The following is a 23,373-nucleotide window of genomic DNA, read 5'->3' as shown; positions in this document are numbered from 1 at the left end:
TCCCAAAGGCAAAGCCGATCCAGTGAGCTGTTATGAGACATGTTATTACTGCTATTTGTGATACGCTGTCTCAGCTGAAGGCTAGCGTATTAAAAGATATATTCAGAAAGTACACACATCACTAGATGTATTTCTACCAATCTCAAGGTTGATATTTCCAGGCAGCTTTTTTTTCCCCCCTTTCCTTTCATCAAATCCTCTTGTTAATAAAATGCGTCTTGAGCTAAATCCACTCACCTCATTTAGCAGCAAGCGTTATCCACTTTCTAATGAGGACCATCTGTACAGGACAGATCTGTCAGACTGATCGGTCTGAACCGGAGATGTGAAATGCAACTAAACATGAAAGGTTTTAAGAAAACCGCTGATGAACTAAAGTTTCCATTTGGTACAGTCCACATGTTCGAAGCACAGGTCTAGAATTGATTTTAGCTTCGACTCTCGGCCGTCCAGCTTCAAAAGTTGTCCGTAATCACAGTATTGATCGACCTGTCTACATCAAGAAATCATGCTCCAAGGTGGATTTGGCTGTAATCTTTGTGGGATTAATACCTCATAGATGTTTCTTGAACGTTTTTATTTCTCTGTATTCATTTTGTTTTTAAAGAATAGCTTTGGTTTGCAGTCTGTGTACAAAAAAAAAAAAAAAAAAAAAAAGAAGACAAGGACCATTGTATTGAACCTCACACCATGCATAAATGTATAAGGTGTGGTGTGTGTTTGTGTGGGTGTACATTTGTGAGAGGGAGAGAGCGTAAAGCATCTCATTAAATCTTGGGGGCTGTTTACACTGCAGCCTGTTTAAGGAGTATTGATGAGCTGCAGAGGTGAAGGGGCCCGGATTCTAATTGACTTCAGCCGAGTTGCCAGTGGCTTAGCGTCGCTGCCGGAGGGTCTCAGGTGTGACCGAGCAAAGTGTTTGCAGTGCTGCGGTGTTTGCGCGCGCGCGCAGCGTCACCCCCTGCATGTTAATGTTCGCTGCAGCCTTCTGAGCGAAGTGTTGTGGGTGTAATGGCCGACCGGCTTGCGAGCCAGGTCATCGGCAGCTCGCGAGGAAAGGGGTGACTGGAGGCGCCGTTAACAAGCATGTGCACCCTGGCAGATGTTCATCACACTCTGTCACTGCTTCCCCGCACCCCGTCTCTCTGCATTCCTCCCGGTCTTTATTGACGCCCTCCATCTCTGTCCCGGCCTCCTCTGCAGGTGATTTTACGTGCTCTGAAATTAAATGGCATTAAAGTACATTGTGCAAATCCTGAAATGACGCAGGGAGTAATTTTGTGGATAAACGTGGGATGAGATGTGTAATTGCATTCATTGCACCACACTGATCATTTCATTGATTGCAGAGCAGGATAACAAAGAAGATCTCTTCCTCGCCCACACACCCTCCGACGTTCACATTTCCCATATTCTCACACACATCCTACCATGTGGTGCAGCGGGTCACAGTTTTTAGAGCAAACGGAACGTTTACATACAATTCCTGCAGCAGCGTGAGACAATCTTCCGGTTGTTCCGCAGGATTTTGCCCTCAACGAGGACCACATCTGACATTTATCTGATGCTTGTCCCATTTAGAAGGTCAAGCTGCCGTGGAAATAAACCTTTCAGGTCAGATAAATGAGACCTTTGCGCTTGGCACTGGAGCATCAAGATGAAATAAGCTCAGTGTATTCCAGGTTAATCAATCACAGCAGGAGCTAAAGTATGCTTTTATGGATGGTCGACGCTCACAGGAGGCAGTTCATTCATTTTGATTTTATTATGAATTAGATTAAGTGTTTTGGTTTGGGCGCACATCTTTGGTCTTCTCCTTATGCGCTGCATCCTGGCTTTAATGTGGTGAATACATCAATAATTTTCCAGTGTCACATTTGCAAGGTGCCACCTGTCATGTGTGCCAGGATGCAGGTTTCAGGGGAGGGGCTGCAGGGTGGCACGAGAGGCGGGGAGTAGCAGAGGCGCCAGGCGGTCTGATTGGTTCACCATCTGTCTCTGGGACTGAACAGATGTCTGAGTAGGAAGACCAACCTCCGCTTGCTTCCAAGTTCACTTTCTCCCCCCGTTTTGTGTGTGTAGTGTGTGTGTGTGTGTGTGTGTGTGTGTGTGTGTGTGTGTGTGTGTGTGCGCGCGCTCACTTGGACATGGACATGTATATTTGTGTGTGTGCTGTCACGTGCGTACATCTGACATTTCACACTCTGCTTGACACTGGTCCCAGTGGGGCTGATTCCATATGGAGAGTTAACACAGAACAAGTCGGCGTCATAATGAAGAGCTGTCCTGTTAGCAGCATTTACAAGAGGAAACCTGACAGGTGAATGACTCTGCACTTGCACCGTGTATGTGCCACATGATTCCTGACACTAAAGATAACCAACTGGAGATGATAATTAGAAAATATGAAATAAGATTGACTGGCCCTCCCAACGAAACTTCATCAGAAGTCAAAGATCCACCAGGATTATTTAACATCTTTTAAAATTGGCCTTTAATTAATATTAGTTTAATTATATTTTATTTTCATGTTTAAACTTTATTTTTCTGGAGATGCTTTACAAATTACTGTCCTACATATTCAAAGACTAAATGCACATCCTCAAAACCGCTATATTTTGCATTTCTGTGTTTATGCCAAAGTCCTTTTTGCTCCAGATGAAGACACAGTGGGAGTTGACAAGTCTGTTTATGTGCTGAAAATGTCACACTGGCTTGGCTGAGATTACGACACAAATGCAGGGGCTTTATTTACCTGCTGTATTCATGTTTTGCAATATAAAAGCCATTGTCATGAACAGAAGAAGAATGAAGAACAATCCAGCGTCCTGTCTCTAACAGGAAACACTTTAAATAAAATGAAGTTTCTATGCGGTAAAGCAAAAAATTGAGCAATTTTTTTTTGTTCTCTGAGTCCTGTTAGCATCTCTAAGAATTTGTGCTGTTTTTTTTTTAATTTTTCAAAAATTGATGTTTGCAGCAAAATAATTTCCCTGACCAGCTGATGTGAAGTTAAACCAACAGGGGGGTGTCTGAATCAGCACAGCTTTTGCACTGTCTTTTCTTTCAAACCCTCACTTGTGCAAACAAAGCAAGAACCTTGGTTGTCCTAGTAACAACTCTCACTCCAGTGTTCTGCACAAAATCTGCTAGAAAATATGTGGAGACTCTCAATCAACCAGGTCTAGATGTTTTAAATTACACAACACTTAGTTCAGACTGAGCCTGGCTGGATGAAATACATTGCATTAGGAGTGATATTCAGCATAATCAGCACTGGGACGCCTCATAGTTGTTGCTATATTTCAATCAATCAGTGAATCTTAAGCTATTGATCACCTTTCAGACAACGCAACATGACGGCATCCGTACATATGAGTGCACAAGCACATACAAGTATTCAGAGCCATACAAGTAAATACATTTATAAGGAGTGGACCAATACATCCTCGAAACAATGGAGATCAATGGTGACCATGAAAATGCAGCGGAGAAAGACAGGTAAAGTAAGAACTTAAATGCATGGTATAAAACTGTCTCCTTTCTACTGTGTAGCTGACAATAAAGTGCTTAAAGTGTGTGAAACATAGATGTGGGTAGGATTTGAAAAATGTATCTGAGATCTTACCATCACACACTTTTCAGATAATTCAGCATGAAGCCAAATAAAGACGATATAGGAGGACAGCGAGAACAGCAGTAAACAGTTTACTGCAATTTCTTTTTCTGCCGCTAGAGGGAGATGAAGCCTGCAAAAAGAAATCCTCACAGCGACTTTCGCCATTGCCAAAGCAAGTACGCTCGTTTTGTTGTTATAATGATGTACCATGAATTTTGCAGAACCGCTGGACTGCCTGGAGATACCTGGAAAGTGTAGCGTGATTTGTTATTTGTTCAGCTGGTCTTCAGTTGTGCAGACCCAGCAGGTCTGAGTAGGTCAGAGAGCTGTAGGTCAACAGTGAATGCCACATCCCAGCATGCTGCTGTAAATGGCATCACCACGTGAGTCTGTACACACACACACACACACACACACACACACACACACACACACACACACACACACACACACACACAGCATGTGTCCACCTCAAAATGTACTGACTTCTGTGTAATTAGTTCCTGTTGAGCCCTGCTGATTTAAGGTTGCTGATTTTGATCATCATGAAATTGAACAAAAGGAATTGTCTCGTAGTATTATGTTGTTCAGCATGCACACAGCCTATGAAGTGTATTTTTGAAGTCACTATATACTTTTGAAAATGCACTTGTCATCCAGTAGAACAGAACAGAATAGAATCGAATCGAGGAATACACACATGCAAATAAATAAAATATCTCAAATAATTTTGTGTGAACATATGGCAGTCATAGAGACTGTCTTCATTTTCACATTTATATTAAAGTACCTTGAGGATATTTGTCATTGTTGCTCAGAGTTTTTATCAGTCACTTATCTTCTGTGGACTTATCCTTGAAAAAGAAAGAACCAGTTCACAATACGTTTACAACTTGGGGTATGTGCTGATGGAGAGTCACTCACTGCTCATACCTCTCAGCCATTTATAACCTGAGTAATTCGATCTGTGAGTTCAGACAGCAGTGAATATTAACCAAGTGATTATGATCAATTATCAGTTATTTTGCATCTGTTGTGGAAAGGCACCATATATTTAAGTTTGTGATGTTGTTGTTGTTGTTGTTGTTGTTGTTTTTAATTGAATATCTGTTGAGATTGCACAGTATTATAGCAGTCTGTTCCTCCAAATTATGCAAAAATGTCCTTGGGCAAGACCTGTGTTGCAGCGCAATCACTTTGCTTTGAAGCTCTGTTGCCACTAGTGGTTAAATGCAAAGAAAACTTTTCAATCAGAAGAAATCAATAATCCATACATTTATTATGTGCATTGATGGAATATGCCTTTAAAGTCTTTGCACCACAAAATCTTTTCACTGGATAGCTTAGATAGAATCTCTATAACAATATGATGTCATTTATTTTTGTCTTTTAGTGTTTAACTGTTTCATTTAAAAACAGTTTGGGGGAGAAAAAAAAACCCTCGATTTTACCTGAAAATAACACACACAATGAGTGTTTGACTTCTTTCAGCTTTAAATTTCAATATTTTCTCTCACATCCTGAAACAGGGGAAATTTGACTGATAATTCACATCAATCAACTGAGAACATGTCAACGGACACGTCTGAGACCTAACAGACTGTCAAGAATTCAAGTATCAAACAAACAAGACAACAAAGGCATGGATGTGATGAATAAGAAATGTGTTAGTCTACATTAATATTCTAGAAAGATATGGGAATCCATATCTTATCAATATGGAGAAAGAGGATTTTTATCATCTATCATATCCTCATTGCATTTTTACATTATTCATAACCAGTGAGGGTTTAACAGAGCTCATCTTTGAGCTGGCATTATGCAAATTGATTTGACAGCTCACAAATCACAAGACTGTTTGATAATACACAGTTAACTTCATGAAGGTTTTTCTATGAATCACTTGCATGTTTTACTGAAGGTATCTCAGCAGAGGGCAGTATGTGAATGCTCGTGGCTGACACGTCAGGATGGCTCATGTCACAGTGAAAGTCTGGCCATGCTCATGGATATGCAGTGTGTGAGTGTGTGTGAGTGTGCAGCTTGTGTCAGAATTTTTAGAAATAGGTCATTTTTCAGTGGGTGTCTTTGCCCACTGACAAAATCGTCATGCTCTAAACGTACAAAGCCGGTGACTCCGGAGTGGGAACATGCTTCTCGCGAGCCATTGTGCGAGTGATGACACATGATGATGAATGTGGGATCAGGGATGTGAAGATTGTGTCGGTGTTGACGGCACGGAGATGCACAAACACATCATTTAACCACGGTCAGCTCGCCACCACGCTGTCACTCCCCGCACGTCTCCCCTGCCTCTCGCTCGGCGAGGCTTCGGTGTGCTGTCTGCAGAGAATGCTGGTTGCCCCTGACGACAGTTGCTAGGAGACCATTTTGGAATGACCTCATAGCATCGAGCGTGTTCGTGCCGCCGTTCACAATGAATAAAATAAATTTGCTTTCTTCATGACACATGTATTCAAATAGAGGAAATGTTTAGCACATGTGCATGCGCTCAGAAGTGATTTTGTTTGTCCTGACTGGTTGCCATAGATACGTGTAGCTGAAGCCGCTCAGCTGCTACGGGATGTGCTGAAAGGTAGTCAGTCTGATGTTTTGGTTGTATCCGGCTTGAATGACACTTTTACAGTCAGTGGGACAACAAAGGCTGTTCCTGTGGCACATGAAACTTGCAGAAAGGAAGCTGATGAAATAATCTCTCTCTCTCTCTCTCTCCCCTCTCTCTCTCTCTATCCTTTATCTCTCGCTTTGTGTTTTTGTTATTGCAGTCCTCTCTTGCCCACTCTCTTTCTTGCTCACATTTCCAGCTCCCATCCATCTTTTCCTCTCTTAATTCTCCCTCTCTCTGCAGGAGTGAGATAAGATGCTCCTCTCTCTCTCTCTCTCTCTCTGAGCTGTGGTGAGGTGTGGGAGAAGAGGGCTTTCCCTCTCTTCCTTTAACCAGATCCAAGCCTGCTAACCAAAGAGGGCAAACACTCACAGCAAATGTAAATTTCTGTGCAATACTGGTGTGTGCATGTGTGTGTTTGTTTGTGTGTGTGTGTGTGTGTGTGTGTGTGTGTGTGTGTGTGTGTGTGTGTGTGTGTGTGTGTGTCCACACACATGCGTGCGATGGTATACGTATCAATGTGCATGTGCAGCATGTTTCCTGGGATTGCTGTTTAATGAACTTTAGATTAGATGTCAGACAAATTCCCTCTGGCAACAATCAGGCCGGCTCTCTAGAACATGGCCAGGACCCCTGGCTCTGGGAATGGACTGAAGTAGTTTCACACTCCAATATATCACTGTAAATCTCAACCTTGGCCACAACTCTGACAGCAAACAGCAGCAACCGATTGTGGTGAAATGTCTTGGGTAGTCACGCAATTTTGCTAACATATCACCTTTTTTTTTTATCACAGCTTAAATGTTCTTGCCATTCACCCATTCACTGTACAGCAGCTTTCTTAATGTGTCCACCAGGAATGACCTTTCCGAATATTAGATGACAGTAATGTGGCTAATTGAATTAGACATTTTGTTTGGATTACTGCTTTAATCCCACAGACACTTACCACAAAGAGCTGCCAATATCAATTTACCAGCGTTTGTAGATGAGAGGGTTTCACTGAAATGATGAAAGGAAAGGTTTTAGTTAAAGAACGAGAATGTCCCTGACATCCAAAGTCTCGAACTAAATGAACTATAAATTACAGTTCCTGGTTTGAAAGTGGATGCCGCAAGATAAGATCTGCATCCGAACTTGCAGCAGCGGGTTTCGAGTCTATCGGTGTTTCCATCGGACCACCCACAGTATCGACAGTGATTGTTAACAGGGACACATCATGTTTCTCCAACTCCCTCCTGAGTCGATGCTGTTGGTCTGCGTTGAGAAGTCCCAGTCGGCCGTGCGAGAGTCAGCAGCACTTCCCTCGCTGCTGTCATTGATTTAGCTGTAACGCTGTCACAGGGTCAGGCATTGACTTGTGGGTCCCTCTTTTTTCCCGACCAGACGCCCGGGCACACACAGTGAATAAAGATGAATATGACGTTGCTTCTTTCCCCTTTTCTTCCCTCTTTTCCGCCTTTATCCCTTCGGCTCTGACCTGTCGTGATCATGCCGGGATGCTCTTGTTTGTTTGTTTTTAAAAATGCACTTGCAAGTCGATATTCCCAAGGTAAATTTTAATCTGTTGAATATCAAAAAGCAAACTAAATAATGAAACCCTCAACTGGTGCCAGGCAATAAAAGCAGCAGTGCTGGAACGGCCAGAGATGACAGATGGGACAACAGATTAAAAGACAAAAAGACATCAGGTCGAAGCGTGAAGTTGGACTGCCTCAAAAAGAAATCGGAGAACCTCTAATGCTCCTCCTCCTGTTGTGATGCAGTTTAATTGATAATCATTGCAATTATTTCCTTTGTTTCCCCGTGAAGTTGCAGTGTGTTTAGCAGCGGCTAATTACCTCAGCCCATTGGACGTCTGCTTTTTGCAGTGTAATTGCAGCTCTCAGTAGAAACACAAGCAATCAGATAAAATTACACACCATTTTCACATTTGTCCATGATGTGACTCTCACACGCTCGCTCTCTGCAAATGCTTTTGTTTGTATGTTATATTTGCAGTCAAATTTCGTCACCGCACACTACAAAAAGAGCCGAAAAGATAAAAGCCAACAACCGCGAGGTACCACAGCCATAAATCACCCATCCACTCTGACCGAGGTGTGTCTGCTCACATCCATGTGATGGAAAAAACTCACCAGGGATTAATTTTGGGGTCCAGCTGGGACAACGGGAACCAGACTGAGGAGCAGGAGAGGGGGATGGGGAGGGAGAGCAGGCTGGGTTGAAGCACAATATGCAGTATATTGCAATGTGCGGTGCACTCTGTGGCATTGTCCTGTGATTGTAATGTTTATCACCTGCTATATCCCATCCGCCCATTCTGTCCGGTATGTCCGTACAGGTTTAATATTGACTGGGAATGGCTGGGGGCGGGGACGAGGTGTGTGTGTGACTGTGTGTGTGTGTGTGTGTGTGTGTGTGTGTGTGTGTGTGTGGGATTTGCTGACAGGTTAACATTCACTGTCAGCAGTAATGTGTGATGGTGATATATAGTGCTGTATGTCACTGTGTGGCTTGGCAGACACAACCTCATACAGTCTGGTGAAGAAAAGCACCCCCAAAATGATATTCCTGTACTGGCCAAAAAAACAAACAAACAAACAAAAAAAATTACAGCTCTGCCTGAAAATATAATCCCTCACATAAACACATGCTTTAAGCCAAGCACAAGCAGCAATTTATCTTCAAAGAGAAAAGAGGAAGTAACTAAAATACAAAGTGGAACAAATGCACCAAAAAAGCATGCGAGCATCTGGGAATTGTCAAAGGTATATTTGCACTTGCTTTATTTATAATCTTACACTCAGGAGAGCGGTGTGGGTCCAGCACTACTCCGGGGACAGAGGTCAGCTGATTAATGAGATCTGAGCTCATCCCGGTGCCTCCCTTTAGACACCTCCGCAGCATTTTTAAAATCATCACTATGACTGCACGAGAGGATCAAGGGTTTCTGCTGCGTTGGGCGTTTTTATCCGTCTGTGTCTATTCTGTGTCGTTGATGCATGTGTGTGTGAGCGTGTGTCAGCATGTGCTGTGATACAGTCATATGGTCTGATGGCGATGTTCCATTTGAAGTGGTAAATTGTCTGAAGTGAACTGAACCAAGCAGTGTTTTCCTCGGGGGAAATCTCCACTTTTTAAATATGCCTCAGAAATGCAGGCGCAGCCATGTGCCCTTTTCATGTCGGCTCTTTTCAATTAGATGTTAATTAGCTTGATCGCAGTTAATATTGCATCAGATGTCACCTTCTGGGTCGATGAACTTTGCCACTAATAAAACAGTCATCAGCACATTTTTTTTCATATTTCCTGATACTGCACCGGTTCAGGAGAGTTTAGAGACTTCCAACACAAAGACGTTGAGCTTTTCAACTGACATAAATTCAAATGTACAATCAAAGGATGCAATAAAGTTGCACTTTCTCATTCCTCAGTCAGTGACATTTACAGCATACGACTTTAAATATAGTCATTCTTTTTATGTTGTCTCTGGCTTCACTGCGTTAGCACATACTACCGACGTATATGTCCTCAGTGGCCGTGGCACCTGCAGGTTGACTGTTATTGATCATGTCCTCACATTGTTGTGCTGAAATCTCGGCGGTGTCTGGGCTAGCCTGTGATCAATGCTGAAATGTGACAGCAGGGTCCAGTCCGTCTGCTTTTTTTTTTTTTTTTTTTCATCGTTGTGATGGTTGTGTGATGGCTTAATGCTCGCCATACGTTTTCAGCTCCTTGGCACAAATCGATCACATTGCTATCGGCCACCATCTATGGTGTTATTTAATTGTATCTAAACACACAAGTATACACTGAAGAAAAGATGTGTTATATAACGGACAAGGGGGTGTTTTCGTAGAATGGATTGCCCTATAGTTAGGGGTAATGTATATAATATATATTTATTCGGTTTATTGCCACTTTACTGCCCAGTAATTCCATCGTGACTGGCAATAATGTTCTGCACACCAGTACTTTAGCACAGTTTTTCTTTTCACTTATGATCATTAGAGGAAATTCTTCTTAATGATAATAAATTGTCATAAAATTGGAAATTTGTATTGGAGTGTAGCTTTGCGTTAAGCGTCTGTGGCACACGATAAGGACATGTTAGACATAGCATAATCTGTCGAGGGCCCCTCAAGGATAATGTACCTTCTAGTTAATTGAATTTTTTCTTTTTTTTCTTTTTTGGCTCCCTATGTGGGTCAATAGAAGGAACGCCGGCTAAAAATAATTGAGAGAAAGTGTGGGAGGCAGAGAGAAGAGGCTTCGCGCGGTGTCATGCAGTCCAGGCCGAAAGGCTTGTCAAAGTCAGCAGGAAGCAACCTGAACCACCGCTGTCTCCTCATCGCGTACTTACATCCAGCTGCTGAGGCTGAGAAAGGCAGCAGGTGCAGGAATGCACAGATTTTATTTATTTATTTCAGGTTTTTTTTTTTTTTTTTAATGGTCTCACTGCTTCTCTGTGCTCTTGCCCTAACGGACATTGTTTCCACGGCAACGGCGGGATGCAGCTCAGAGCAGAGGTGATGATTTGTTCGTGTTTTCATCCATTTAAGGGGAAGTAGCACTGACTTAATGCAAACACACACACACACCAGTCTCAGACACATGCACGAAAGTTAATTTAAGCTCATCCATCAACCCCTATGTGTTTTTTTTAATGGCAGGAAGCCAGGAAGTCCCCAAAAACATGACACCCAGTCGCTCTCGTCTCGGCCCACATTATGTTAGATGACCCGTCACACGCCATGAATATCTGCACGAGGTTACAGTGCAGGTGTCGTGGGATGAGCGTGAGCGTTCGAAGAAAAGAGGGACGAGGCTTGTGTGTATTTGTGTGTTGTATGAGAGTGTGACTCATGCCTTGTCTATTAAGAGAATAGACGGTGATCAGGTTGCTAGGCGATTAAGAGCCACTATTGTCTGGAGGGACAATAGCAGACCCGAGAGTGCCCTCTCTTTTTTCTGTCGCTTCTACCATCTCTTTCACACACACAAGCATGCACATACACGCACACACACACACACTATAAATGAAATGTACATTTTGTCTGACCCCCCCAGCTTGGGCGGGAACAAGGAGATGACAGTCAGCGGGAGGATCGACAAAGAAGCATTATGGGGAGCTGAGAGGGTGAGAAGGGACAGAAGGAGAGAGCGGGGAGGCGAGAGAGGGATGGAGATGAGAGTGCAAGCAGAGGGAGACCAGCAGAGCTGTACCACGGAAAAAAAAAAAAAAAAAAAAGAAACCTGCAATCATTTGCCACATTGAAGGGAACAAATGTAGCTGGGGGCAGTGAGGGAGAGTGAGAGAGAAGGGGACAGGCAGAGAGAGAGAGAGAGAGAGGGAGGGAGAGGGAGAGAGAGAGAGACCTTCCATGGACATTGCACATTAAAGCCACAGTGCATCGTGGGAGAAGATTACACACCAACTGACAGGTTGGCGGAAGGAGGAGAAGCTCAGGGAGTTTGGCGCTGCCCTGTCTCCGCCTGCTCCCCGCTGTGTGGCGTGCCTGTATGCCTGCACACACACACACACACACACACACAGAGACTCACACACTCTCTCTCTGTGAGCCTGTCAGAGCGCCGGGCTCTCCGGGTGGGTAGGGAGCCGTGTTGTAGAGAGAGATGTGCGCTCTGAGGATGAGACAGCATTTCTAACGGGATCTTATTTGCGAACTGGGATAATACACTGACACAGCCGAGGGGGCCCGAGCCCACCGGAACCAACCGCATCAGCCATGGAGGGACTGCTGTCTCCGATGAGGACGCGGGTGAGTTGCCATGTGGATCATAGCGCATCCCATCCTCTGCAGGTATCCGTCACCAGAACGGCGTTTTACAGGGAGGAATCCTGTCTCGCAAACCGCAGGACCGCTGGAGTAAATCAGTGAGTGCTGCCGTCACCGCGGTGCAGGAATGTGGGAGACAAGACACGTCTCTGACCGTGTGTAATAATGTTAAAGCATCGCAGGAAACTGGAATACTAGACTGAAGTTTGAATTTCAGAGTGTGTGTGTGTTTGCTCTGATTAACAACTGTTTGACTTGAAAGAATGACACAGTGTTTCACAGCGGTGCCCATCTCTGTCCGGTACAAGCCTTTTGATTCAGGAAAGAGAAAGAGGTGCAAGGAAGGAACTGTCTTCAGTTTGTGAAGTGAATTGAATGAATGTCTGAAAATGGCAATTCACCATTGTTCCTGTAAGACACGACCTTCTGTGTCAGATACTAATGCCTCTGTCCTGCGTGGGTCTTTGTCGTTTGTGCGCTGCGCTCCACAGCTGTTTGACAGTCACTGTGTGTAAATCACTGAAAAGAAGTAAATTATATGTGTGTTTTCTGGCTGTGTGAGGGATTTGTGCAATACTTTAGAGCACACTAGGATATTTGTTTGACACCGAGCACAACTGTGTGAACAATAATTGACTCTGAGAGGTGGTTCCCTTCTGGGGAGGGTTTTTATAGAAGTCAGGTTTTCCTGGATGTTTTTTTTTTTTCACAGAAATTATAGTGAGAGTTTGTGGGTGTATGTATGAGGTGAGGAATAGTTATTGTATGTGATATGAGAACTGCAATGTGTTATTAATATTTATAAAGGAGTTATTGCATTCCCTTGAAAGAGAGGAGTGATTTTATGGCTGCTTTCTGATAGAACTCACAGTATATCCGCAGGATCTGGATGAAAACACAGCAGCACCAGTTGAATGTCACATTTTCACCTTAAAATAATATCCCTTTGGTCTCTACTCCTTCTTTTCCTTCAGTCTGCTTCTCTCTCTTTCTCTCTCCCCACAAGAGGACAGAAATGATTTAGCTGCCTGACTATTTTCTTGCATCCCTCCCATCCCCCTTCTTATTTTATCACCACTGGCACTGTCCTGTATATCCAAATATAAATTTCTCGATGCGCTTTCCACGAACTATGCACGTGAAAATTTACATATACGGCCAGTTTGATTGTATTCCAACGTCCAGGTTTAGCTGGAAACCACAGGATGCCTCCCACACAAACCTCAGCTCGAGGATGCTGAAAGGTTTAAGCTGCTGGGATGACCTGATGGCGTCGTCACACATGAGTACTCCCGTCTGCTCACCACTACTCCCTCATCTTTACAAGTCACCCTCCTTATTCACTTTATTTTGGTCTGTGTGCCATTTTTTTTTTTTTTTCCATCCAGACTTCTTTTTGGATTCGACCCGTGGGTGTGTGCGACTCCTTCCTTCCTACCTCTTTGCTCCATTTGTCCGGCCACCTGTCCTCCCCTCTGTCTGCCCTTGTCACGCCGGTGGCAGCTAATGGGGAGCCGCCGCAATTTGTATTTGCAGATCTGCCCACGATCAAATCCAAAGAGGAGTGTTAGCGGGCTGTTTTGGAGATAGACTTGGCTTCAAAGATATGGCGAGGAATCAAGTCTATCTGTGCTGTCTGTCACCCTGGCCAGCTTTTCCCCGAAAGCTTGTGGGAATCGTTTTCAATCACGGAACGACTTTTTGCATTTATCTTCATCAGACACATTGAGCGTCACATGCCCCACAGTTGATCTGCGTGTTGCAGTTTTGGCATCAAAGTCACTTCAGCAGCTTTCTGAATCGCAGCATGATGAATTAGATTGGGAGTCTTCGCCGCGGACACCACATCTTGTTGCTTTAATACACTTTCTCTCACACTTGGAGATAAAAGAAGGTTATCTGCCAAAAACTAAATATTTGATGGTTTTTTTTTTTTTTTTTGGTCTTGTCCCAGGTTTATTACCTATATTTCCCAGCAGGACAGTAGATGTAATAACGCTGACTTTCCTCTCTTTTTCTTCTGTGTTATTTTATTCTCCATTCACTCATTCATTCAATTATAGTTCAGGCTGTTTTTGGAAGTTGATGAGATCCTCTTACAACCAATGAGTGAAACCAAAGTGAATAATAGAAAGAGAAGAGAATGAAATGATCATAAAGTAGTTGAATGGTCTGATTAGTGGCTTTTAACCAGCTCTGTACGCTTTATCTGCTGCCGAAGGAATCTCTTTCTTCTGGTCTTTCTGTGGGGCATGTTGCATCAGGGACTGACAAAAGGTGACCTTCACCAAAATAAGAGACACGGATCATCGGTAGCCTGTAAAAGCTGCACCACTTCTAATCCTCAGCTCACCAAATTGGAAAAAAAAAGGACTGAAATGGCTGTATGGGCTGTCTAGTGGACTTTGATAGAGTTGTACTCACATCTCCTCAAAGCTCCCTTTTCTTCCCTTTATTTCTCTATTTCACTTTTTCTTTCCCTGCACTTTGTATCTTCTGCCCTGTGTTTCTTTATTCAGGATGACAGTAATGGGCACTGAAGCACAAAAATGAAGTAAAATAAGCATCAGTGAGCTGGGCGTCTGCTGCCGTTGTATAGTTACATCCAACTGAAAAACAGGTCAACACACAGACACGAAGTGCATGGAGTGAGCAAAATAATCCTGAGGGGAATATGAAAATGGAGCCTCATTTTCTCCTCTTTGTCCATAAACTTCACTCCCCCTGCATTGTCTGTACTGGTCTATATTCTACATGAGTTTAATACAGTTGATATTTACTCAAGAAAATTCCAAATTCTCTTGGCTGCAATTGCCAGACGGCATTTTTTCCTGTGTGATGGTGAGAGTCAGTCAATGAGACATCCCTGGGTCCACTAATGAACGACCAAGCTTAAAATTGGTGTAACCCTCATATTTTTCTTTTCTAATATATGTATATAGGTCAGTAGAACAAGGAGCTCAACTTCAAAATATTTTTTTCTTGAAAACATGTTTGTTTTGATATTGCATATTTTATTTACACATCAGAAGTGTGTTTTTTTGTGTGTATCTTCTCTCTAATGAGCTCCTCCTGTTTGTTAGTAGATCAATGAGGAGTAGTTACCAGGAGATTAACCCTGTCAAAGCTTCATCAGTCCGGTCAGACGCTCCTCTGCTCATTCCCGGTTTATCTGTCCACTCACTCTCTCTTTCGGTACAGCGTCTTGTCCTCTTTCGCCTACCGGTTATGTTTGTTGGTGTGAGTGTGTTGGGAGGGGGGGTGTGGGTGTGTGTGTGTGTGTGTGTGTGTGTGTGTGTGTGTGTGTGTGTGTGTGTGTGTGTCCAGCTGCCCATGACAGATGGAGCCATTACAGAAATGGCCAAGGGCTTGGCCATAGATGCACAGTCACCCACATTCATATATTTACTCTGTTTATTCTATTAAAAAATGGCCAATTTAACGTGCAGTTCACACTTCCTGTTCTGCGCTGGTACAATATCGCTGCGGCGCATCCGTCGTCTATACATGCGAGATTCCAACTATTTTCTCTTATCAAAGATGAACCCAAATCCTTCCCCATCCCGTGTTCATTTGCAGGCAGGTGGCCGTCACAAGAATTACAGACCTGGCTGATTTGGGGAAAAGAACAAAGTGGCCAAAAGAGGCAGCCAGACCCCCGGCCACAGGCTAGACGTGTGGATGAGAATAATTAGAAAGGAAAGGCAGAGCTGGGGGGGGCTTAGGCCTGCCACACAAGGTGGGTTTGCCTTTGTCGGTCTGCTCAGATACATGGACACACACACACACACACACACACACACACACACACACACACCACCAGTTTCTCAGTGCACAGCAGGTTAGCTGGCAGCATTTAAAGGCCAAAGTAAGCAGCTGAGGGTTGTCTGGTCGCTGGAACCACATGGGGCACACACACACACACACACACACACACACACACACACACACACACACACACACACGATCAGTCAATGAAGGGCCACATATCCCAGCTGTCATCTTGGCCCACCAAGTGCACTGTCAAGGATAGTCTCAATTAGAGCCACAATGATAGATTTTCGGCTCCACATTATCACTTACTGTGATGTTTGACAATACCTTTCCTGTTCAATTTAAAATAGATATTTTACAAAGAAAAAAAAAGTTTTTATCTATACTAATGCAGCTTATTAAATTCGGTGAATGGAAACTTCAAATGGTCAATATATCACAAAGCAAGTTATTCATTTTTTTCTTTACTTCCTGCCTTCGTACAAAGAAAATACTATTCTAGACTTTAACTGCACTCCCCCTGTGACGCAATCTCGTCCCATCTGTAACAGCTTCGTGAGGCAGAGAAAGATAAATAGAGGCTGAACTGTTACTTTACAGTATAAGATGGGATCAGTGGGTTGCCATGTACAGAGAGAGACCCTCCCACTGTTCCCTGTTTGAAGCCTTTTCTCTCTGCGGCACATCTCCACTTTCCTCTGTTTGAAGATGTGGCCTGTTGGCTGTTCGCCATCTCCGACCATGTCCACATCAGTCTGCGTGCATGTGTGTGTGTGTATGTGTGTGTGTGTGTCCGTGCCCTGCTGTGTCAAGCATGTCAAACGCGCTCTTGTCCCCTTGAAGAGGCCCAAATGATGAGATCAATCAGAGCGCAATTGAACAATCAGAGAAGCAAACCAGTGATTCACTTAATGTTATGTGTTGTCATGGAAACACAGGGTGCAGATTTTCCGCTTCGTTGGCTGCTATCAGTCTACAGGCATTTTCAAATAATTTTCCAAGAAAGCCAATTGGAAGATGGGAGGGGAAAATTAGTGTTCACATAGATGGGTACAACACACTGCGAGACACAAAGCAGTCGTAATGGAAATTTCATTGTTCCGCCATACTTCAATTAATGCATTCGTTTTTGTGTGTCGGTGTTAAAACCATGCAGTTTAAATTAAAGTGCCTCCAGCCGTCCCTATTATGTGTATTGACTCTATCTGGGTAATTGTATCGAATAGATTGTCTCAAGAGACTGTTTCATTTACGGCTTTTAGCCATGAGAGGATCAGTATGGCATTTGCGAAAAAATAAAAAATAAATTCCTATATTTGAATATGGTGGTGATTACTGGCACATACGCAGACACACCAAGGCGGACACGTTTGATGAACGAGCAGAGGATTAGTGGTGTCACCTCTGCTACAAAGGGTGACCCCGCATTTAACAGGTATCATTCATCACCCTATCAGTAGATCTACGGAGCGCTGGCCATTCCATGCATACGCAAATACACACAGACACTCCTACACAGGAAATAGGACTTCCTCTCTTTACCTCACCTCATTACCCGTTCTCTTATCTTCTCCGGTCGTATACACTCTGGCATTTCTCTCAGTCTTTATTCGATCATTTTCACCTCACCCTCACCAGAGAGACACCGTTTGTAACCCGTTGCCTCGATTTCTTCTTTCAAGTCATCTTACCTCCACTGCCTGATGTCTTCCCCTGGGCTCTGAACTCTGACCCTTCACATGAGCAGAGAGTCGGCTCGCAACGGGCAGAAGCAGCTCTCCTCAGATTCCATTGGCTGAAAAAACACTTTACCGCTGTCAACACGATGCTGAGGGGGGAGAGAGGGGTGATTTGTTCCACGAGGAAGACGGAATAAAGGCAAAGGCTCTGTTCGTATCTGAGAAGATATCTTCTAAGGTGCTGAGCGCGTCGACATCACCAGCAGCAGACGCGATGGAAAAACAACTCAACGTTTAATGCTTGCCGGCGGTCTCCGGTGACAACTGCACCGTTCCAGTTCTGACCTGCTCACATGCACTGAGGGAAACTGGCTCCATTACAATTACGAATGCAGCCTGGAGCTCAAGGTTGCAGTAACTCCCCCACCTCTGCTGAGACGCAGGTTCAGTCCCTGGCTGTGGCTTTCCTGGCTCCTGGCGTGGGTGCTCATTTGAGCATAATTGGCAAAAGCAGCCGATATGAAGCTGCAAGGACCAGGCTTTTATGCTGATGGCTACTGCAAGCTGGCTGCAGCACTCAGTTATGGCGTGATTGCTGACAGATGAAAAGAAGCAAATTGCAAACTCCATACATGATGGAGCCTCTTCAGGTCTGCAGAGGGAGGTAACTGCATGGAAAACAGTGCAGAGAGACATCAAACATTCCAAAATTGCAAGAGGATATAACAAATAGAAATTGCAAGTTCTGAGAGTGCTGCTTCCAGCAGCTACTTTGCCATGTAACATTAACCTGCTGGAAATAACCCTTGTCCTTGTAGAGCACAGTGACACAATTTACAAATCTTCAAGCAATTTTGTTTTATCTTCAGAAGAAATGTGTCTTCATATTTGTCCTCGGAATGTCTTCAGAAACGACCTTCTTCTTTTTCAGATCTCAGGCATTCTTGCAAATAGCATGTGCCAGTTTTAAATGAGCTCTTTTTATGCTCTAGTAAACTAATGAGTGATTCATAGTTTACATACATGACTGCTTCTAAAAAGACAAAATACACCAAACACTCTCCTGCTTGAAGGCTACAAACGTGCAAAACTACCAACACATGCCTATACCCTGGTCAATTAGTATGCCTCACAACATCTATGTGCACAGCTTCAGACATATGGTCCCATATGCTTCCATCAAACTGTTAATATAATGTTGGCTTGGCTCGTCGGCCTGCGAGCATCACTGCTGGGGTTGATTGGATGGATGGATGGATGGATGGATGGATGGATGGATGGATGGATGGAAAGTGGAGTAAATGTGTTTATAGTGACAAAATCCAGCTTAAGGGGTCAGTAGGTTTGGGCAAATGTATTTTTTAGAAATTTTTTTTAGCTTCCTAGTAATGTAAACTTGTGGTTCCACCAGACTAAATTCATGAATCTGCCTTTATAATGCTTGTCGGCTCTTTTCATAAGAAAAACGCACCACTGCAGCGCCTGAAGATGTCCACAATAAACCGCTGCACTGGATTGCTTCCAGTATGTGTGCGCACTTAATTATTGGGGTCATTTCAGAGTAGATTTAGTCTATAATAAGGTTTTCGCTGTTTCTCACCACTAAATTACAGGCAGTGCTGCTCTTGTTTTATTGGACTCATCTTGCCATTTCTTCTCTTTCATCGCCAATCAATTTCTGTCTCTATGAAAACTGCGCAGTGCTTGCCAGGTATCCCATTACCACCCTTCTCCCATGTGCAGACAGCTGTCATTACGGTGAATTAAACCCAAATATGAAGTCAAGGTTGCCAGATTGATGCGCGTCAATCCTCCCAGGAATACTTACATCATCCTAAGTGTCTCGCTGACCCTCGATGCTCTCATTATGGCTTGTTAGAACAATTAAAGGTGACACGTGTCAGATTTATAACTCGCCCCCGTGTGTATTTTTGTCTGTTCATGTATGTGTGCGTGTGCTTTATTTTGAGCAGATGTGAGCATCTGCGCCTGCAGTTTAGGCCATTAATACATGTCTAGAGGTGTTTGTATGTGGATGTGTCTGGTTTTCAGCAGCAGCTGTTGTTATTTACCGCACTGTTCTGTTTGTGCGTGCATCTTTGGAAGTTGTCTCGCGTATCTGTTGTTGAATATACAGTGCATCTCTATTTTTCTGACAGTGTTGCACTCAGGGAAAGACTGTTTTGGCTCATGATTTTGTGCTTTGGTTTGTGTGCAATCACAGGAACAGACAGCACACAAACCACACACTCAAGCTACAACAATAGTGTCTGAGTTACATTGAAAAAGTGAATATTTGCTTTTGTGTGGCCAAGGAACTTCATTGGCTGCTGATTGCTAATTTCCTCTTGCATAGTACACACCTTCAAAGACAAGTCGACACCTGCGTAGAAGCTGAACAAAACAAGGAAGTAGCTTTTCTCTCAGTGATAAAACATAGATAATAAAGATGAGGTTGACTTCCTCTTGTCAATACCTCACAGATCTTTTGTGGAATGTTGTTATCAAAGTTTCAAAGCGGCTGCAGGTGGATGTTGAGTCTTTGAATGCAAGACAAGTAGAATACACTTTTACAAGTAAAAGTGGCTTCAAGATGATAGTGTTGCCTCAACCCCAGCTTTGAAAACCAAGACAGTTTTTGTTGAGACAAAAAAAAATGTGTCCTGGTAAATTACTATTTCAGTTCAGTGTCAAGAAGTTTGCAGTAATATTCTGTTCATGTCTCCAACAAATCTTCTCATCTGTGAGGGGTGCTGTACTCTCTAACCACTAGAGGGCGCTGTGTGATGGGATTCCTTGATGTGTCCATGCTTGCCTACACAACAAAACCCTGTTTTGAGTCTGGCCTCGGCCTTTCCTCGCTGAGTCTCTTGGCACGTCTGGGTTTTCCTCCGTGAACTCCGATTCCTTCCTGCATTCAGAAAACATGGGTTTTAGATTAGTTGCTGTCTCCGAATTGGCTGAGTGAGTTTGACAGTATGTCTCTTCACCTTTGGTTGGACCACAATTCTTTTTACTCTGTCCCATCTAATGTATGGAGCCATTGTCTGTCACAAGCAGAAGTCTGCTGCTGCTGCTGTGTGTGTGTGTGTGTGTGTGTGTGTGTGTGTGTGAGAGAGAGAGTGCAGGCTGTCTGGTCCTGGAGTTCGACATCTCCTCTCATTCATCATCGCAACTTTCACAAAGGCACAAGTGCTCACAGAGGGGACCAGGTGGAAAAGGAGAAGAGTAAATGTGTGTGTAGTGACCAAGAAACTGTTAGGTATATAATTAATGACCCCATCTCACTCCTCCAGCTGTCCCGGACGGAGACAATGAGCCTGCAGGAGACGAAACGCAAGGAAACCCGGTGAAATCAAATGAGAGAAAATGACAAGAAGGAGGGAACGGGGGGCCGCAAGTGACTGGGAGATTGAAAGAGGGAAGCATATGTTAAAGGCGAAGGCTTGATTAATAATTATGAGTTGTGTCAGTGACCGAGTGGCCATCCCATTACCCCTGCTGTCTACTGGAGGGGCAATTACGTGGGATTTACCCCCCCTCGATTCCTCTCCAATAAATCCCCCATCTTAATTTTTGATGTCCCTTCATTTTTTTTATCCGTGCCCAACCTCTACTCTTTTCTTTGTTTTTTCGCTTCCTTTTAGTGGCTGCTTTTGCACAGCGCTTGTGTTCCCATGGCGATAAAGAGAGCAGAATGTAAATAAGCGGGCAATATCAAGGGACGGGACCTTGGCTTCAAGGGAAACCTGGGAGCCTGCGAGGCCTGTCTGTCAAAAGCAAGCAGAGGTGCAGCAAGGACAAAGACAGGAGGAGGGCAGGAGGTGAATGGTCTGTCTCGCTGTGACCCCAGGGAATCAGTCCCCCCCACTTCTTCTTGTGAGACCACTGATTCTCTGGATCTTTCTTCGATCCCTTTCATTACTCATGGGAAACTCAGACACATAAACCGAGTATCTAATAGTCTACTTTATATGGACCAACGCATGTAAAACTATAACCACAAGCTGTGATTTTACGTTTTGCCCTTCCAAAATTATGACAACAAGCCTGAAGTCATGTCAGGAGGTGGAGACGATCTCCTCAAATTACGTCTCTCTGTCCCCGAAGCCCGGGGGGCGCTCCTCCCCTTCCTTCTCCGCACGCTAACAAAGACAATCTGCCTGAGTCGTTGGGCCAGCGTTCGCCGTTCGTTCTCCCGGTAGCAGAAGGAGTCGGCACACCTGTCAGAGGTGTGGGCCCCATCTGTACAGTAACAAGCAGCTTAGCCCCCCCACGCCTGCAGCAGGAGGCGGAGCTGGCAGGGTCTGGCTTGAGTTACTGCACTCCAGGGAGAAAGCATGCATGCACCTTCAGGGTTATAGAAATAAGTACTTTCTGTTGGCTCATTAGAAGAATGAGGAAATGCAAGGTTTTTTTTGGGGGGGGGGGACGTTGCACAGGTGCATCCTCTTTGTTCTTTACACGTTGTTTATGCACATACTTGCTCCACGGCTCTTGTTCCCGAGAGATGGGAGTGATTCATTGTCTATAAAGACGGAGAGTTGTGTTGTTACGCCGGGCCGAGAGGTTTACGAGAGTCATAAGCACAGCTGCATCCTGCATGTAGACAAATGTGTCTGAGGAAAAGGTACACCGAATGAAAACTCTCCGGGGTGAGCGTGAACAATACAGGAAAACTTGCATCAGTTTACAAGTCCCAGAGTAATCTTTCCTTGTGAACTGACTACTCAATTACTCATTGAATTCCATGTTGAACATTAACAAGTTAGAGTATTAAAGCAGAATGACCAACATTCATTGCTTACATCATCTTAAAGAACACTTGTTTTATGCAATTTATTACTCATATAAACACTATAGACATTGTAAATGATGGCTATGTTAGTGAAATATGTAACTTGTGTCAATTTTTGATGTACCTTATTCCTGTTGACAGCTGTTATGAGCTCTGAATTTTGTTTAAGAGCAATAGAACATGTAATTTATAAAGCAGCATTTGATATTTATCTGGAAGAACCTCGGCCCTCGGTGTTAACCCACATTGCATTTCGGAGTGAACTCATAAAACCATGTAAGTCCGTGTTTCCCCTCTTTTCCCAGGATCCCAGTGTTTCCCACCAGGAATGCGATCATGTATAATCCATTTCCCCGCATGATCTGGTCTGTAAAGATTAAATATGTAGCGGAATCATCAAACATTTAACAGTCACGTTGCATCGAATAAGATTCCTAATTGTGCGTGCGGAGTTTGGGGATGGAGAGTCACGTGTGCGTTGGATCCTCAGTGGATGTGACTGGGCTGCTTTGCACGCTCGAGTAATTCATAAAAGTTGTGCGGACTTGCAGGCAGACAAGCATGCCCTCTTTAAGTGTCTTAATTGGTGAATCAGTGTTAGGGAAACATTGGTTTCTTATCTACTTAATGGTGTTGTTGTCATGCGTGCTTCTCCCTGCGTCTATTTCCGTGCGCGGCGTTCGGCTGGGAAGCCTCCTTGGCGCTGGGTAAAGTGGGCTGAGTTTACTGGGGCAGAAAATGCTGGAGCGTGACTCAATCCAGCGCCTCCATACAACCAGTCTTTAAAATATGCCTGTGTCGCATTCAGTCTGCTCAGCGCCTCTCAGACGTGCTCTTACTCTGTTGAGAGGCTCGTATGAGGACAAGGAAGACCGACGGAGAAGGTGTGCTATGTATTTGTGTCGCTGTCATCTTTTCTTCTCATTCCACATCTTTTTTTTTTTCCGACACATTTTTCGAGGAACATCTATTGAACGGGCTTCGCTGAAATTCAAGGTGACTTTGCTGCGAATGAATGACGGAGGAGTCCACAGGCCTCTCTCCTCACGGGCCTTTTTCTCATAAGTCATACA

General features: G+C 44.0%; 1 protein-coding gene across 2 annotated transcripts in view; it reads left to right on the top strand.

Moving 5' to 3' along the window:
• The window catches only part of frmd4a (FERM domain containing 4A), a 96,381-nt gene that overhangs the window by 5,029 nt on the left and 67,979 nt on the right, over window positions 1–23,373 (top strand). Inside the window, exon 1 of one of the 2 annotated variants that reach the window (XM_030096864.1) lies at window positions 11,484–12,031. The exons of the other annotated variant lie outside the window; for it this stretch is intronic. Coding sequence (XP_029952724.1) covers window positions 11,999–12,031 — 33 coding nt within the window. The 5' untranslated portion in view covers window positions 11,484–11,998. Of the gene's footprint in view, window positions 1–11,483; window positions 12,032–23,373 lie in introns of those variants that run through there. 2 annotated transcript variants of the gene reach the window in all.

The sequence above is a fragment of the Salarias fasciatus genome, chromosome 7, assembly GCF_902148845.1.
Source record: "Salarias fasciatus chromosome 7, fSalaFa1.1, whole genome shotgun sequence".
In the NCBI taxonomy this organism is placed as follows: domain Eukaryota; kingdom Metazoa; phylum Chordata; class Actinopteri; order Blenniiformes; family Blenniidae; genus Salarias; species Salarias fasciatus.
This window is presented reverse-complemented; position numbering and strand designations above follow the sequence as displayed.